The 17,276-nt window shown below is 38.7% G+C and overlaps 1 protein-coding gene across 2 annotated transcripts in view; it reads right to left on the bottom strand.

Annotated features, from left to right (window-relative positions):
• Positions 1-3,089: 3,089 nt before the first annotated feature.
• Positions 3,090-17,276, bottom strand: part of GFRA1 (GDNF family receptor alpha 1) — a 135,950-nt gene continuing 121,763 nt past the window's right edge. For both annotated transcript variants that reach the window (XM_023929923.2, XM_023929928.2), the window contains 2 exons: positions 11,157-11,213; positions 3,090-10,446 (listed from right to left, as the gene is read on the bottom strand). In XM_023929923.2, the coding sequence (XP_023785691.1) occupies positions 10,285-10,446; positions 11,157-11,213 (219 nt within the window). In that variant the 3' untranslated portion in view covers positions 3,090-10,284. The remainder of the gene's footprint in view (positions 10,447-11,156; positions 11,214-17,276) is intronic.

Below are 17,276 nucleotides of genomic sequence, written 5' to 3'. Positions count from 1 at the left end.
AATATTTAGCCTACATGCATTTGTATTAATAATAAAGCCCTCAGGCAGTGAGTTATGTGCAGCCATTGATCTGCTCAAAACAGCACTGAAGTATTGACAAATACTGTTTTGGAGACAAATAAAAGCTAAATTGTATTTATATCCACCAGATTCTGACCTCTGACAAACAAGCAAACGGAACTGCACAGCCAGGTTAATGCTACCTTTGAGCCTCTCAAACCAGAAAAAAGCCAGCAGTGGATTGGTAAATGCAGATTTATTTTTAGATTTTTGTTTTTATAATTTATTTCTCTGTGTGTAGTTTGTGGGAGACTTTCCAACTGCTTCTCTTGGAGATTTTTGTGTTAACATCTCTTTTGAAAGCAAGAGCGATGTAGCACACTTGCAAACCTGGAGATAAATACAATCTGTTTAGTTAACCTCACTGAGAATATTGGTGGAATGTTGTTCTTTTTTAAAAACATATATACAAGAGCAATTCAGAGACTTGAATTGCAGGTCCTTCCAAAGCAATTGACTACAAGACTTTATTTTATAATGCTACAAAAGATAAATGTATTTTTATTAAAGACTCTGTAAACTATACTTTCTACCTCAGAGCAAAAGATTTTCTAGCATCCTCTTTGGGAGAAAAAAAAAAGCCAACAACACCAATCCAAAAAGCTTTCTGCACAATTACTGTTGAGCAACATTTCCCAGTCCCTATTTTGGCTTTTTCCTCTCTGCTGCTCTGCTGTTTTCTGTAATTAATACAGATAAAAAATTTTGGCGGCGCAGAATTAGGGGGTGTAATTTCTATTCAGGGCCAAAAAAGACATGCATCTCACCAAAACAACTGAGTTTATTGTTACCAAAAATTGTTTCAGGAAATCATACTTCTGTCTCTCAGAACACAAACCAGAACTCAGCATGAAGCAGACAACAACAGAGACAGGATTTTTTGCCAACACGCAGGAGCAGTGCAAGTGTCAGGGCAGGCTGATTGCTTGGGCAGAGTGTTTTGGAGAGCTCTAGGAGCAGGCCTGGAAAATGGTTAGGATCACCTTTCAAAAGCCCTTTCCTGTGCAGCTTAGAGCCCTGATTTGATGGCACACTGGAAATGCATCTCCAAGAAAACTCCAAGTGGGAAAGTGTCAAATTTTCCCACTCTAACCTGTCCATCTCTGTCCATGCCTGCTTTGAAAAAAAGCCAAACCATTCATCTGCTTACCAGGGTGTCATTTAAAATGTCTCTGCACAACCCAACCTATTTAACTGAAGTTATTCTGTAAATGCCATGTGAAGTAGATAACCCCACTTATCCAGGCATCACTAGACCTTACCAACATTCCTAAAGGAAGTCAGCCAAAGTGTGCTGAGCACTGTTTTACACATGGCAGCCAGGTCAATGAAGAGAAAACTGTTTCTTCATGAGGATGCTGGTGTTGTCTGTCATGACAAGAGATGGATGCTGTGAGGCATCATTCTTTATTAACAGCATAACCTCTGCATGTGGAAGAAGGTTAATGTGATACAATGGCTCATGTTTGTGCACCTTGTAGGCAGTCCCCTGGTACTAACTTGCCCAGCCTTTGTCCAGGAAAGGTAGCCCTAACTGCAGTGATCTCTCAGACCACAGGGAAATTGCCAAAGGCAGCCTACATGTGAGCAGTAACAATAAAAAGCAAAATCCCTGCCAACCCTAAATCAACAGAACACAACCTAAAAATCAAACCCCCAGACGAGGCACACTAAAGAATCCATCTGGTCATGCCTAGTTGGCTGCTTAGTGATGTCAAACACAGCTTGGTTTCATCTGTCCCAGGAGAGGCTGCTCAGCACGTCTGTCATGGAGCTGCACCTCTTGAGTGGAGGCTTCACTGCTGTTCCTCCATCCTCATCCTCCTCTTTCACAGCGCTGGAGCTGTGGCAGCACAGAGAATGAGGGAAAGGCAGAAGGAAAGTCCAGTGCTAACTCATACTGGCAAACATTTTGATTGATTTTGTGCACAACATTCTCCAAACACGTATTTGAAATGGTTAAATGTTTGGAAGATGGCACAGCAGGAGCTGAAGAACCTGGAGCACTTGATGCACAGGATGTAATAGCAGCAGAATGACTCCTAAATCTAAACAACCTCAATAGTTGGCCCAGGAACCCAAGCTGGGTGCTGGATACTGCCAAACAGAATGTGCTGCCTTCCCCTCCCACCTCCTGAAGCACAGATCATCTGGGTAGAAAACGATGCCAGGACAGCTAAACATCTCCTACTTGCATCACCCCTGCAACTCCAGACCCTCCTGGAGCTGCCAAAACACTATGATGATTTAGCTGGAAAAGTGTTTTCAGCCCTAATAGAGCAGACCTTTAACCTTAGATTTTGCGCATCTCTACCGCTCCCATCTCTTCTTGTACCCTGCCCCCAAACCTTGCTTCTCTCTGAGCAAAAGCAATTGAAACTGGTCTGAAAATGGTGGGAGGCTCTGGCCCTTTGCTGAGCAGCAGCTTTTTCACGGGTGAGTGTGATTGCTCTTTACTCATAATATATTCATTTGTTAAATCTCAGTTTGAATATGAGTAAATGCTGAAATCATTTCTCCTGGTTTCCAGTCACCAACAGGAGGAGAGGCATCCTGAAAGCTTGTTTATCCACCTTCCCTTTCCTCTCCCAGCACACTCTGCATTTCCAAAAATATCCTCCTGCAAGCGCTTTTGTCTTGAAAGCCTCTGCAGCTCTTCTGGCATTGTGTGAAAACAGGAGTGAGCCCTTTCTTTGTGGCCTGGCAGGATGAAGGGGTGGGATGGGTGTGGAGGCGTCTGTGCGTGCCAGAGAGTGAACAAGCATGAATAGGGCCAGCTGGCCACTCTCGTGCCCGTCCTTCCATCATTTCCATCTGATACTGCCTGCTCATTGTAATTTTGCAGGCCACATTCACTAACACAAAAAGACTAGGGAGCAAGCATATGAACAGATAGTTAAAGGGAAAATGCTTTATTTCTTATTTTCTTAGATCATGGTAGACCTCAAAACAACAGGGAAAAATGAGATCAACCTTGTTCTTTTTTTTTTTTAATAATAAATCGGAACGGAAGAAAAACAACCAGGAAATTGTTCTCACAAAAACATGCTTTTTAATAAAAAAAGAGAATAATGTTTATTGAGAGGGATTGTTTTGTGGATATGTACAATACCAATGCAAGAGGATTATGCTAACAGAAAATGCCAAACATCGTGGATTGACTTCCAAAGTGTGGACAGTTCTCAGAGCAATGTCCTCAGAGCAAGTAAGTCAACAGGAACAAGTGAACATTGGTTTTGGGTATTTTTTTTTACAACAAATTACCAGCCATTATGACTGAAGACCTGACATGTAATAACCTGCAGTGAGATGTACAGAAATCCGTGAGACGACACAGAATTCACACAGGAAGGTAACTGTTTCTGTAAGAATTTCCTCCAGAAAATGGAAGGGTGTTCCAGACAGTTTGGGGAAAAGACAAATAGAAAAAAAAAGGTGAAAAAAAGTGCAGGAAAGTACTAACACTGGATATCCTCAGATCACAGTGAATGCCAGTCTTCCTGGGTCCGATTGCTAACTGTTACCTTTATCTTCACCACTTCTGCTTACCCTCAATTAATTGTTTTATCATCATGATGTAAGAAAAATTACATTTATGTGAGCCTTCTCCTGCTATTTCCTTTTTGCTGCAGCTCTTGTCAACTTGTAGTTTACACAAGAAGTGAAAAATTCTACATGCCCTCAGGTGATAGACACATGCACCTTCCCAGCCTGAGCAGTGCTCATCACAGCTGATCATTTCAGTACTAGGTAATGCTGCACAAATCACACAAACCATGTCAGAGCAAACACTAATTCTGGAGGAGGGGAAGAATATGGAGATTAATAACTGACACCAGTTAAGTTTCCCACATGTTGGAGTGCTTTGAAGCAATTTCTCCCACTGACTGCATTCGGGATTTATTTTTTGTTCTTACCCAGAAACAATGTAGGGTACTGGGAAGAGGTAAGAGGTTGATTTTATGCATCACTTCCCAGAAAAGCAGCAATATAAAAATCAAGACCACATTTTTCTTTCAATTTTTACCTCCACTTAGCTTTCTTTTTAAGCAATGTGTGACTCAGCTCAGTCTGGGCTGTGCACCCCCGACTGCCAGGTACAATCCCCTGCGAGGCTTTGCTCTAATAACCCTTACAAACATTTCTTCTGTCTCACCTTTCACTTAAAGGTTAAAGCCTTTGTCTCACCCCAAAGCAGGCAGAGGATGTCACTGCTAATAACCTGGTCTGGGGATGTGAGAGGGAGATCCTGTGCTCCCAGCATTCAGGTTAGCATACTCCCAAAAGAATTGCTTCATTTCTCAGAAGGGAGAAGAGTTTCCATGGGCTAATCCACAAAGTCAAAGAAAAAACCCATGATTTCTCCATTTTATCCTCAGTGGGACACACATTTCTCTCTCAGCAGTGTGCTTTCTGCAGTATCTCCTGCTAAAATAAATGGTGGTTCCCTAGACAGTCATTTTTGCATCTTCAGGCTTTCTCCTGTTTCCCCAGCTTCCTTCTGTCACATATATCCTATTCCATAAACATAACCATGAGAGGACCATATCGTTTTAACCTTATTTTGAAAATTACTCCAGAGTTTCAGCTGATTTGCTGGCTTCTGTGCTTGAAGGAGTTTACATCTCCCTGTGGTTCACTACTTCTGTGGGGTTTAGCTTTTGTAGCATTTAAGCTTTGACCTCAGGACAAGTGCAGTGGCCAAAACCAACTCCATACTCAGCTGAAGAGCTGCAGCTAGCGAGACTGCCACGACTTATTTGTCAGCATGTAGCTCTGACAGCTTTGTTAGTGTGGGATAAGCTTCACCCCAGCTGGACAGGCCTGAGTGATGGAGCAGACACAAAGGCTCTGGAGGACAGAGGTTTGTAAGTTAAATATTTTGGTATTCTGGAAGGAGGAATTTGAAGAAAACTGTCCTTAAATCTACTCCTTTTCTTCTGGATTCTAGGAAGTTCTCCTTTAGACAAATTAAAAACCAGTGGAAAAGAATTATAATGTTGGAATCATTACAAACAGGTGAAAAGGGGCTAAGATTTGGGTGTTTTAATCCAGGCAACAATTAGCTCTAATTCTATGCATGTCAACAGCTACTGGCACCTAAGTAAGACAAAACAACAGAAACCACTCTAATTCTGGTTAAATGTGTTCAGAAAACTCTTGTGAATAGTCTACACAGTAGTAGTTTAGTACCAATTTAGAAAATCACAGTCTGTATTGGTAAGAAATACTGAGAATTTTGTTGACTGTGCTCCTTTAAAATTCAGGTAATTTTTAAGCCACATCTTGAATTTTTTGCTCACACTTTTATGAATTATAAAAACGAGATGGAACATCTTGTAGGAGTTGCAGGAATTGGCTTCTGACTATTGAGGTGCCCACATCTAATATGCATCTATAAACATTGCCTGGAGGGAAATAGAAGAGAACATGAAGCAAGGGTGTATGAGAGATAATATTGAGTTAAAAATGGAAATTCACCATCCTCCCTGATTTTACCTTAAGAACAGAGCCATCAAAATTTCCCAAAGAGAATTCTTACTCTTGTAAGAATTTACTGCTTAGTGAGACTTTATCTATTTGACTGAAATACCAACTGGAAAATACATTAGAAGTATTTAAATATTTCTAATAGCTTGGAAAGAGTTTGAAAGTTTTCAATCCTATTCAGTACCAAACTAAATTTTAAATTCCATCTGGGGAATAACAACATAATGTTTTAGATTATTCAAATCAAACCAGTGCTAAAGAGATAAAATGGGAACTTTCAATTTCCTCCCTGTTAAAGGTGTTCTTAGTTCAGTGGAGACATATTCCTGATCACATCTTTTTTTTTTTTTCTTCTTCTTCTCAAAAGTGAAGGCTGTAATTAAAAAAGAAAAGCAGAAAACCAGCACTGAAGCAAATCTATAAAGCTGAGTACTGTGGAGTCGGACAAAATGACCTTCTGAAGTTAAAGAGAAGCTGAAATAGCCAATAATTGAAATGTCACAAAAGGAACTGGCTGCTGAGAAAAAGCAAATATTTGAAGATGAGAAATATTTAACAAGTCACTGGATTAATTTCTCTGCCAAGTTCATCAGAACCAAATACATTTTTATTTGATGTCAGGGACATCAGGTACAATCTGACTAACCTTATGGGCATAAAACAACCCCAGAGGCAGTTTTAATGCAGAACATGCTGAATGCAGGACAGTTTAAAGCAGAAAGAAAGAATGCCAGTGAACATAAATTTTTCAGCGAGGTAGATCCACCTTGGTATTGAAGACAAAGAATTGCATTTTATGAAAGAAAGTTATAATTGTATGAATAACTGCTTGTGCTTCCATCTTTTACTGCTTGCTGTGAAGGAGCTGCTGCTGCAGCAGAATCCAGCTCTTTTATTAGAAGCTAAATATGAGATACTCCTGTCACTTGACATACATAAGATTTATGTCCCTTGAGGGAACTGTTCTGAGTTTTGCTCTTCTACTTCACTGGTTTCTCACCATCTTTACTCCATGGAAATATCACAGTGATTAGCCAACAGTCACAAATTGTAATTAAATTGAGATTTCAAGGTGATTCCTGATTTGTTTTCTTGATCTCCATCCTAGTTGCACAGGCTTAGCAAAAGCAGATACTTTTATGTTTTCAGTCAACTGATTTGACTGCAACAAATTGTGCACTCAAATTCAAAAGTCTGGGTCTTAGAGGGATGTAATTTCAGTGGGGGGAAAAAAAATCAAAAAAATCCTGGGAATAGGTCTCCAGACCAGAGTCTGTCTATGCATGCTTTGAAATGATTAAGAATTCCAGTTCTTCCTGCCGACACAGTGGGAATGAAGCTGCTTACTGGCAAGTGGCCAATGTCCTGGTGGGGACAGACAGACAGACGGACTGCACCCCTCAGCACTCACCAAAGTCCTGCTTGGTCACTCCCTGGGGCTGCTGGTGGTGTCACCACCCACACTGGGACAAGGGGAACCCTCAGCTGCTGTCATTTTTGCAAACATCTGCAAGGTTCAGCTTCAGTGCCTCTTTCACTGGAGTAACCTGAGGAATTGAGTTACGCTGACGACAGCAAAACCTCAGCCATATATTCCAGTTCAGGCTCAATTTTACCTTTGTGTGCACTACTTTTAAAAAGGAGCATAAACAAGCTATTAATAATACTAATGACAATGTCTGTTCCAGTACAAGATGATTTGGATATGTTTATGGTAGCCCATGATTCAATTTACACATATCTGAGCTGGGGAGATTTACAACAGGAACAGTAGATCATCTCCATGTACATCTTTATTTGGACAGTCCCTATATTATTGTTATATGGATAAAATTAATCTTTTAAAGAACTATATAAAGCCTGGCCTAAGCTTGTCCCTTAAGCACTCAACACATGATATTTTAATGACTGAAAGGGGGGAAAAAAAATAAACAATTTGCGTAATTCAGTACTGTAGCAAATGACTGCACTGACAAGGTCACCACGCTAAACTGACATCATCCACACCACATCCAACTTCAAAAAATCCTCCAACATTTGCATGTAAAGTGTCAGACTCCTAAGGGTATTTTTTTTATTATTTTCTGCTTGTTTAATAAGAAATTTAATATTTTAAATTAGGACTTTTAATTTGCAGGACAAAAAGCTTAAGTGCTTTGTTGAGCTTTTTTTGGCTTTCTGTAAAAAACATCATTTTTTCCTCTACTACATATAAATTTTATTTCCAAAGGTAACTGTCATTGACTCAGATAACCAGCAGTTTCTTTTGTGATTAGAAGCTAATAATGTTGTTATTTACAGTATAAGTGATCAATAGTATTTATTCTGGATCAGTGTCAAAGCTCTAAAACTGATATTAAATGTAAGAGAGATACTGTAACCAAAGCAAACACTAAAAAGATCTTCAGAAAGTATATATTGTACTGGGAGATTATTAAAATTCCAGATACTGGCTAAAAGGTTTAATGTGCTGAATACAAATGATATTTTAAAGAAAGATCTGTGGATCAAAGATGGATTTAATAATCATAATGTTTAGGAATTTGTTTTCAAAATATTTTTAATTGGATAATGTCAGACTTCTGAATTACAATGCTATTTTCATTAGCATTTCAATAAGTTGTACTATCAACTCCTTTTGACATAAAAGAATTTGATTCATTTTTAAAATCATGAATCTCATAATCTTTTTTTTTTTGTTGTCACTAGTTTTCAATAATTGTATTATCTTCTACAAGAAGAGCAACAGGAACCACATGGGCTTTGCTGGTAATGATGGTCTATAAATCTCTTCTCTGAAAGCAGCTCTCCTGCCTTTGAAAGTAATTTGCAGTTTCTTATCAACACAGAATTAAAAAGTAATATTGTCTAATTTGTTATGTTCAGCGGCACAGAGTATTGTAGAATTCCATCACATACAAATAGCTTTGAAACCTATATTATGTGACCATAATGAAGAGTACATAAGTGAATTTCAAAATTTATGAAAGTGTTTATTATTAGCCAAGAAAAATCTCAAAAGCTGAACTTGTCAATAGGTTTAATAGTCTCTTAGCAAGATGTGTATTTTGCACACTCAAACCTCAGTGCAGTTTATAAAACAGTAATTTGTAATTTATAGTCGTATTGCAAATAACCAATCTGGACATTTCAGAGCAGGTCAGGGCATAATTGTGTAAGTCTCAGAGTAAATCCATACATTCAACATGATGAACTCCTTGCTTGCAGAAGTTGTCTTCTACTTCCAATAGGAACAAAAACTGATTACTGTTGATCACTTAGATATAACTGCTTGTAACAGTCAACAAGCCATCACAGTAAGGTGTAAAGACAGCCCTTAGGAGAAATGCTGCCTATCTGATGACATTTAAAGCTTTAAAGAATTCCTTCTAGATACTGCAGGAAATCATCATGAGCCAGCACAGGCTGCCAATGTCACTGAGGGAGAACCAAGCGATTAAATCATGTACACTGGTAACATTGCCATCCAAACCATTAAAGTACTTTATGGAGCTGGTCTTGCAAACAGTTCATCCTGTCAGCAATGCCAAGGTCTGTGGTAGAAACTACCAGGGTGAGAATAGCCTATCACATGGGTACACGTGCATGATGCTGCCTTGCAATTGGATCAACCATCCTTTTGTGTTGATTTTAGCAGTTCTAAGAAATAAAACACAGTTTAAATGATATCCTACTACCTCTTGTCCCTCTGCAATGTTCTGATAAGAGAAGTAAGGCATGAAGTTCCTGTAGCTTTTTGATCTGACATTATCAGGTATGTATAAACAGATGATGATGTTTTAGCAGAGCAATTAAACTGTATGTCATTTTTTATTAAACAAAGAGTATAATAACTGACTATATTATCACAACGGAAGCATAGAAGACCATATACTGTACAGCTGAAACCCTGTAGCAAAATTTGTTCCTCATATTTAAAGAAATGTATCTTTATCAAGCTTTCACAATGGCTGCGTCTTGCTAATGTAAAGAATCTTCACTCTTGTTAAGGCTAGATGATTATAATAAACGATAATTGTACTGTTAGAAGGTTCTACGCCACACTCTACTTTGATGAGAATTTAACTGAAAGACATACATTATACCTGTATGTGAATTATAATGGCTTCTCAGCAGGGAACGCAGAATCACTTACAGTACGTAAACATTTAAAGAGGAAAATGCTAACACACTGAAAGAGTTTAACATCAGTAGCGATTTATCAAATGAAGAAGTTTCATAAAGTCCACTCTCTGGGAGAACATTCACCATTAGACAAAAGCCTGGCATCCTTGATAGTCTGAAGTTCAATCAATTTGAAAACCAAAATCATTCAGTGAGATAAACAAGATTTTAAGAAAACCATTATCTTCTTTCTCAGGTAAAAGCCAGAATTAAAATAATAATTATTAAAATAATCCAACCAGGTCGCTTTACAGGCAAATTTACACACTGTCTCTTTAAAACACTGCATGCCCAAAAGCCTTTTGGGTTTGGAATGTAGCACTGCACCAAGTATTTCACAAAGCCTCTAAATATCACAAGAAGCTTTTTTTAGAGAGAAAAAAAAAATAAAATTCCAGCTGACTGAGACTGTTCTAGCAGGAGTGCCTCATCTTAGCTCCCAGACCTGGAATTCCAGATAAACAACAGAGGACAGCAAACAGATTTATTTTTTTTTTGACTTTTTTTTTTTTTTTTTTTTTTTTCTTTTAACACGTCCTTTTGTAATGCCTATAAGACGACTGATGAGCTTAGGGACAAAGAGAGTGAGAGTGCAAGTGCCATCAGGGTGAGCTGTGTGCTTAGATAGAAGCTGGTAGGAAGAGCCAGGGAATTCTCCGCGGATATGTGACTGGTGGAGACTCCCGCTGTGTTGTCCTTCCCGAGAGCGTTCTGCAAGACACAACACCTTCCTTGGTCACCATCACAACATTTCCTCTGCAGAGCATTTAAGTCTACATCACGAAATCCATCTTTTGTTTGTCCATGTCCCACCCTCCACTGATACCTATACATCAATCTCATAAATTGAATTATGAAAAAGACATTAAAACAGATGTCACAATGACAAGATTTTGAAATTAGTTAATACCAGTACTGCACACTTTAAAAAAGAGAAGAGTATTAAATTTTTTTCAGAAATGCTTCCATATGTAAAAGCCTGGCATTGTTTTTATGGCTCTGTGTTTATCATACCAGTTTGTTTTTTAACAGCAAAAGCAGGAGTCCCAGTGAAACTGCACCTTCTGGGATAGTCAACAGAACAACTTTGTTTGACAAGTTACTTCTGGGTAACAATAAATTAGATTTAATCCATGGGTGCAGATCATTAAATAAGTATCCTTGCTAGGTGCAATGGTGTTTACTATGGGATCTGCCTAAACATGTACCCTACAGGTACTGAAGTATAAAATCAGTGAAGGACACCTGGAGCCCAGCTCTGAACTTCTAAGTGAGATCATTCTTTAATGCATTATGATATCCAAACATAACAAAACTGACAAGAGAAGTGTGAGGTAGCCCATGATAATCTTGACAGACTTGGAACGTCTTTTCTTTTGGGGAGGCACCTGTGCTGTGAAATATCCAAGATCCACACTTACCTCATTAAGACAGAGCTCTGTATCTACAGATTCGTTGGATTTTCGCTTCTTCTGTGCCTATGAACAAATACAAATTTTATTCCCTGTACAATTTACATTTCCAGCAGCACAAAGCACTTAGATAAATTTGCATTGCTTGTCATAATCCTATAATTGTGACAGAGATTTGCACATGATTAACAAATAAACTCCAAATGTAACGCATGTTTTCCAATAATATGCACATTTTCATTTGAATTTACAGCAAAATTTCAAACTGTCAACTAAGGGTACGTAGTAATTACAGTGATGAGTGCCATCAGCTGCAGAGAACATGTTATCTTCCATGGCCCCTTAAAAATGGTGCTGGATGCTCATGAGAAGAAATTAAATATGACAGTTAATAATTCCATAATACCACTGCATATCAACGAATAATCTGTTATATACCTCAGTTTTAGGAAAATATACAACACAGGAGTATTTAATCCTTAATGATTCTTGCAATTTTCTTAACTATTATGATAATAATATAGATATTATTTTAATGTATTTCATGGCTGCCAGAGATTCTCTTCTACAATGCTACAAAAAGAACACTGACTCGAGCAAGAAGCACTTCAGGTGACATCATCCAAAATGGAAACAGCAGCCTGCACTCTGTCCAGCAGCAAGAGGTGTTTAATATTGCCATTTCTCAAGTGAATTGGGTGTTTTCTGCTTTTCTACAAGAGCAGCACTAACCCCCATGGTGTGGAAGGTGCTCTCAATAAACAATGCTGTGGCTGACTTGAGCACTTCAGTGATTCTCAGTTCTTTGTTTGCATACTCCAGAAACAAACCAAGCACCCTTTTATAAGAGGTAACTGTGCTAAAGTAAATTATTAAGAGAAGACTTGGGTTTACAGAACTACTGACTGCACTGGGCACGTCTGGTGCTTCCACCTGGAAGTTTTGTTGGACCTGCAACTTATTTCCTGCAAAGAATGAAGATCTGAATCTCACAGTGCTGCATTCATTTTACTGCAGCATCTCACTGGTTTAGGCAGTGATGGACTAAAGCTGATGTGAGAAAGTGCTGAGCAGTCTGATTTTATGCCCTCAAAAATTCAGCTCCACATACAGCTATTTTATTTCATATCTGAGAGCCACTGGTTCTGCCAACAGATACAAAATAGTCTTTGACCTAATTACTGATTTTAGAATTCAGATGAAGGAACTGAACTTCTTATTAGGAAATATATTCTCTGCTTTTAATGATACAAGAACATATTACAGACAACTGAAAAAGTGAAACAGCTGGGATTTAAGAGAAAGACAGCTTAGCTATAATAAGAATACATATGTTGTAGTTTTCACACATATGACAAAATAATAGCTCCATTTATTAATAAACACAAATTTAACTGCCTAATTGAAAAAAGAAATGCCTGGAAGCAAATTTAGAACAGAAAGAAGCACCACAGTGAAGCCTTCTGGCTATGTTCATAGTGGATAGGAAACTCCTTTTAAAGGCAGCTGGGTAGCTTTCAACTCCTAAATGGCTTGTTCCAAGGAGACAAATAAAGAAGGAGAAACTAGATTTAAATCCTGATTTTCTTATGTCCACAACATCCATACACTACCTTGAATTGGAATGTGAGGCTTCAGATAAAGCCTGTGGATCAGAGGTTCAGATCCTGGCAGTGGAGGATGTAAGGATCATACAAGCCTCTTATTTCTTAGTTTGTCACTTATTGCTCACTTCCCTATTCCCACAAGTGTTTGTTTATTTGAAACACTGTGCTTTGCTGCTTACACCTGCTGAGGATTGATAGCACTGTGCTAACTACAGGTCTACTGGTAGTTGGTCTCAACACCAAAGTCAGAATTTATATGCCTTTTGTACTGTGTTTATCAAATGAGTAAAGAGAAAAACATCATTATTTTGCCTATATGCAATAAATTCTTCCTTTACTTCAGCCTGCAAACAATAGAGTGCAGCAGCTAAAACATATTTACCTTTGAGAACACTATTTTAAGGGTAAAATCGACAGCTAGAAAAAAAAATTAACATAAAAAAACCCTTTTCAATCATTTTGATAAACATTCTGTGCTTTTCATTTGGAAGTTGATACTTCTCTGTACCCATATACTTATTGTAGACATTGTAACATCAACACTTATTCACGTGCATCCTCTGTTAAAATGTCCTCCTCTCTCTGAAAAGCAATTTAAATAATCAGGCAGGCTTTTCCCTTATCAAAACAGAAAGGACAGTATCTTCTACTTTAAAATACAACAAAAATGCAACCTTTTATTGGGAGGAAGGCAAAGGGAAAGAAAAAACTGTCATTTTGAGGGTGAGATGAGACATTATAAGCCAAGTTTCAAATTGGAAGAGTACATTTTTAGTGTTGAGTTATAAACCTGTGAGAATGGGTTGTAATGAAAATACTGGCATAGGCTGTACTGCTGGAATACAACAGTGCATCACTAAATCACAAATAATGGCATAAAAACCCAAAACCTACAGGTTGAAGAGAGTGCTTTAGTGAATGTTCTTCACTTACAACCAAAGGGGAAAATTCTTCCTGCCCTGTCTTGGGCAGAAACAGCTCTACACCTAGCAGAACTCTTTCTTTGTGCTACAGTGAGTGAACACCTTATCAGAGACTAAAAAAAAAAAAAAAATTAAAAAAAAAAAAAATCAGTTTGGAGGTTATGCTGATAACTCTGGTGGAAATAGACCCAGCCTGGGAGACATTCATTTGAATTAAAGAGGCTACCCTCTTCTTTCAGATATTTACTTTCTAATATCTTCCATTACCCTAAAAATTTAAACAAGAGAAAGGAGTGTCCATCATGTACAGCTGCAGACAATCCTGGAAAAGCTGCACCACCAGTTAATTTGGGAATTGAGAGTTGTTCATTATGCATGATGCCTAAGATTCACTGCCAATCCCATCTCAGGTATCTGGTTTGCCTACCAAGCAGGCAAGAAAGTGTTTTCAAATGTTCTAGAAATCCCTAACTCCACAGGAGTAAAAGAGCACACACAAATGGCTAAATTGTCTGCATTCTTTTAATATTTTAATATAAAGCTGTTTATCTGGTGACAAAAAGATCTATGGGGATTCCATCATTAATTAAAAAAAAACAAGCAGGGCTGAGCTGATAAAAATAATAATTTTAAAAAACAGTGAAGGAAAATCAGCTTAAAGTGGCTAACTAAGACATATGAGTACTTTTCTGCTGAGGAAGAATAGCATTTTCTAGTGACTTCCTTAATGACACACTAAGCTGTGACATATCTCAGTCTATAAAACGAAGTTGCATAAGATGGGCTGACACTCCAGCTTTGCAGGGAACTGCAATTCACTAACATGAGCTGCTCTGACAAAGTTGTGTCCATACAGCCAATAGACCTGACCTCACTCAAGCTTTTATGTTTCCAAAAAAATGAATACTTCCTTTCCCAGAGAATCTTCTCACTGTAGTAGCCCAAGCAGTAGATGATATCTAGAGATAATTGTACTTAAGCACCTCCTGATGAGCTTCAGTATCATGTCTGCTAGTCACATACAAGCTTTGTTTTGGTCTCAAAACCCTTAGCTTTCAATATTATGTCTAAAATACTGGACTTGGTCAGGGGCTGGTAGAGCAACCAACAAGCATGTCCAGAAAAAAAATTCTCATTATGAGAAGCAAAATTTTACTTTCTTTCCTAGAAAGAGAGTTCAATCAGGACCAGCAGCTAATGGTTTTCTGAAAAGAGAAAGGACTATTGCTTATAGAGATGTTTCTCCTTCAGAACACTCTGTGGATCTCCATGTTTCCTTCTGATCCCAATGCATCCTACATGAGTTAAACTCTATGCCCCTACTTAGTCTTCTCTTGCCCTGCACCTGATAATTATCATAAGATTCTCCTAAAATAAATCCCTGCTTTCCATCCCCAAAATCCCTCTGGATCCATCCTCTACAGACACTACAGCCTTGAATTTATGCCCGAAAATGCAATCCTGCAATTATGCATCCAGCTTTTGCACATCACAGCATAGCTTGTTTAATAAATGCATTAACCACTGCAGCAGTGTCTCACCAGGGTCAGTACACACACCTAGGGCTTGTCACCAAGCAGTATGTTTATATGCTCACTACAGCATCAGTTTCTGTTATTCAGAGCAATGAAAAGTTCTGACTGGGGATGTCTCCAAATGGAGGTGAGCTTTAATGTGAGGGAGGGAAGAGAAGGAGAGGGATGTAAAGGGAGCCGAATGCATTGGCTCGGAATGCAAACAGGAACAGAGTGAGCACCCAAATTCAGAACCCAACCCCCTTCTTTAGCTACACACTTTGGGCTTTTTGAGCTTTATGGAACATATTGCTTGGACAGAGAGAGGCAACAGAAGCATCATTAGGACGGATATCTGCTAGGTAAGCTGTTTATACAGCTGATTTTAATGAGTGAGCCCTTGTCCTCTCCTGAGATCCTGGTTAGTTATGCCCATATTAACAAGCCTTTCTGAAGAAGACAGACCAATCTCCCAGAATGCATCCTTCAAATGACCACACTTCTAAAGTAGCTATAACAAATGAGGGTGTTTGTTCTTTTTGTTCTTCTCCTGTGTTGATTAGAGAGATTTACTATGCAACTAACCTGCTTTCCCCAACAGCAGGACACAAACAATAAGCACAGAAATATACAGACTGTAAAAATGCAATCAGTTTAACTCTTCTGTGCTCAATAAGTGGGGGGTGCATCTATCACAACTGACAATAGAATTTTCTTATTAGCACAGGAGTACTATGCCACACTGGAGCATAATTACTTTCAACAGGGAAGATAGAAAAGTGTGGGTCACAGACACAGGCCATTGAAATAAGGATCCAATTCAGCACAGGGCAATTCTGAAACCCACACCATCCAGCCAGAGTGCTCAGCTATTTAAGCTATAAAAACAGTTAGCTCTGCACTGTCCTATAACAAAACAGCCAGATCTTTTTCCTGCTTTGTTTTGTTTTGGTTTTTTTTCCCTCTCTGCTGAATCAACCCACAAGATACCAGCTCAGGGCATGAAATGATCAGTCGGTCGTCATTCTGCATAAAAGCACTACAGTTCTGTCATGACACTTTGTGGAGAGAAGAAAGTACCTTCTAGAAACAAGCATCATGATGACATTACTGGCACTATGCTCCAGAGCTACACAGATTAACACCCAGCACAGAAAGAAGCAAATCACAAGATTTTCAGCTGAGACATTAAATAAAGTAAAACAAGCATCCCTTTGTGCCCAAGTATGTACTGGGAAAACACACACAGGGTTTCTTTTGCAGCATTCCCCTTATCCCTCAACATTAATAAATTCTTCCTGGATTTGAGGACTTAAGCATGAGAAACAATAAACAGAGAGCAACCTTAAAGCAGGAAAGTTTATTTTCTGGCCAGGAAAAAGAGGGTCTATAAGAATCCTCTGGAAAAGAGGCTGAAACAAAGGTAGGTCCTTGTACTAAAGCTGGCTTTCCAGCTCTGGAGGAGCACCAAGGAGGGAGCACTGCCCATGGATGGGCAGATGGAGCCAGGTGGGCTGGGAACAGCATCTCCTTCCCACACTGCAGAGGAACAATGAATCAAATCAGCTCTGGTCTAACAGACACTGCAGACACTCGGGGCTACTGATGGATGCAGATGGAAACACACATAGATAGCAAAAAACAGCATTTCAGAAAGCTAAGAAATGGGCAGAAGCACTGATAAAGTCTGATATGGATAGAGGGAAAACTCCCTTCAAGTTCTTCAATTTGCAAATTGTTAGAAAATTTGACTGAAGGGGTAAGAACTGAAGTAATCCTCCCAAAATGAGCTGAAGAGTGTGGAAGGAAGGGAAGATGACCTATATTATATTAATTATTGCTGGACCATTCCCAGATCCTTATGTTAATAAACATGAGACCTCATTAAGCTCCATCTCTCACTGCACTTATATGGCCGGGATAACATGGCACAAAAATTGCCTAACAGCAATCTTAAAGGTTTTATAAAAAACAGATCCTATCAGAAACACCAAACTGATCAAACAGCTTACAAGGACCAGACACAGAGATCTTCAAATATTTATTCCAAGCAATTAGTTTCCCAGTGAGCACAGCACAAAATAT

This window comes from Cyanistes caeruleus, chromosome 8, assembly GCF_971803275.1.
Source record: "Cyanistes caeruleus chromosome 8, bCyaCae1.hap1.1, whole genome shotgun sequence".
NCBI classification, from domain to species: Eukaryota; Metazoa; Chordata; class Aves; order Passeriformes; family Paridae; genus Cyanistes; species Cyanistes caeruleus.
Note: the sequence above shows the minus strand (reverse complement) of the source record. Positions and strands in the feature narration are given on the sequence as shown.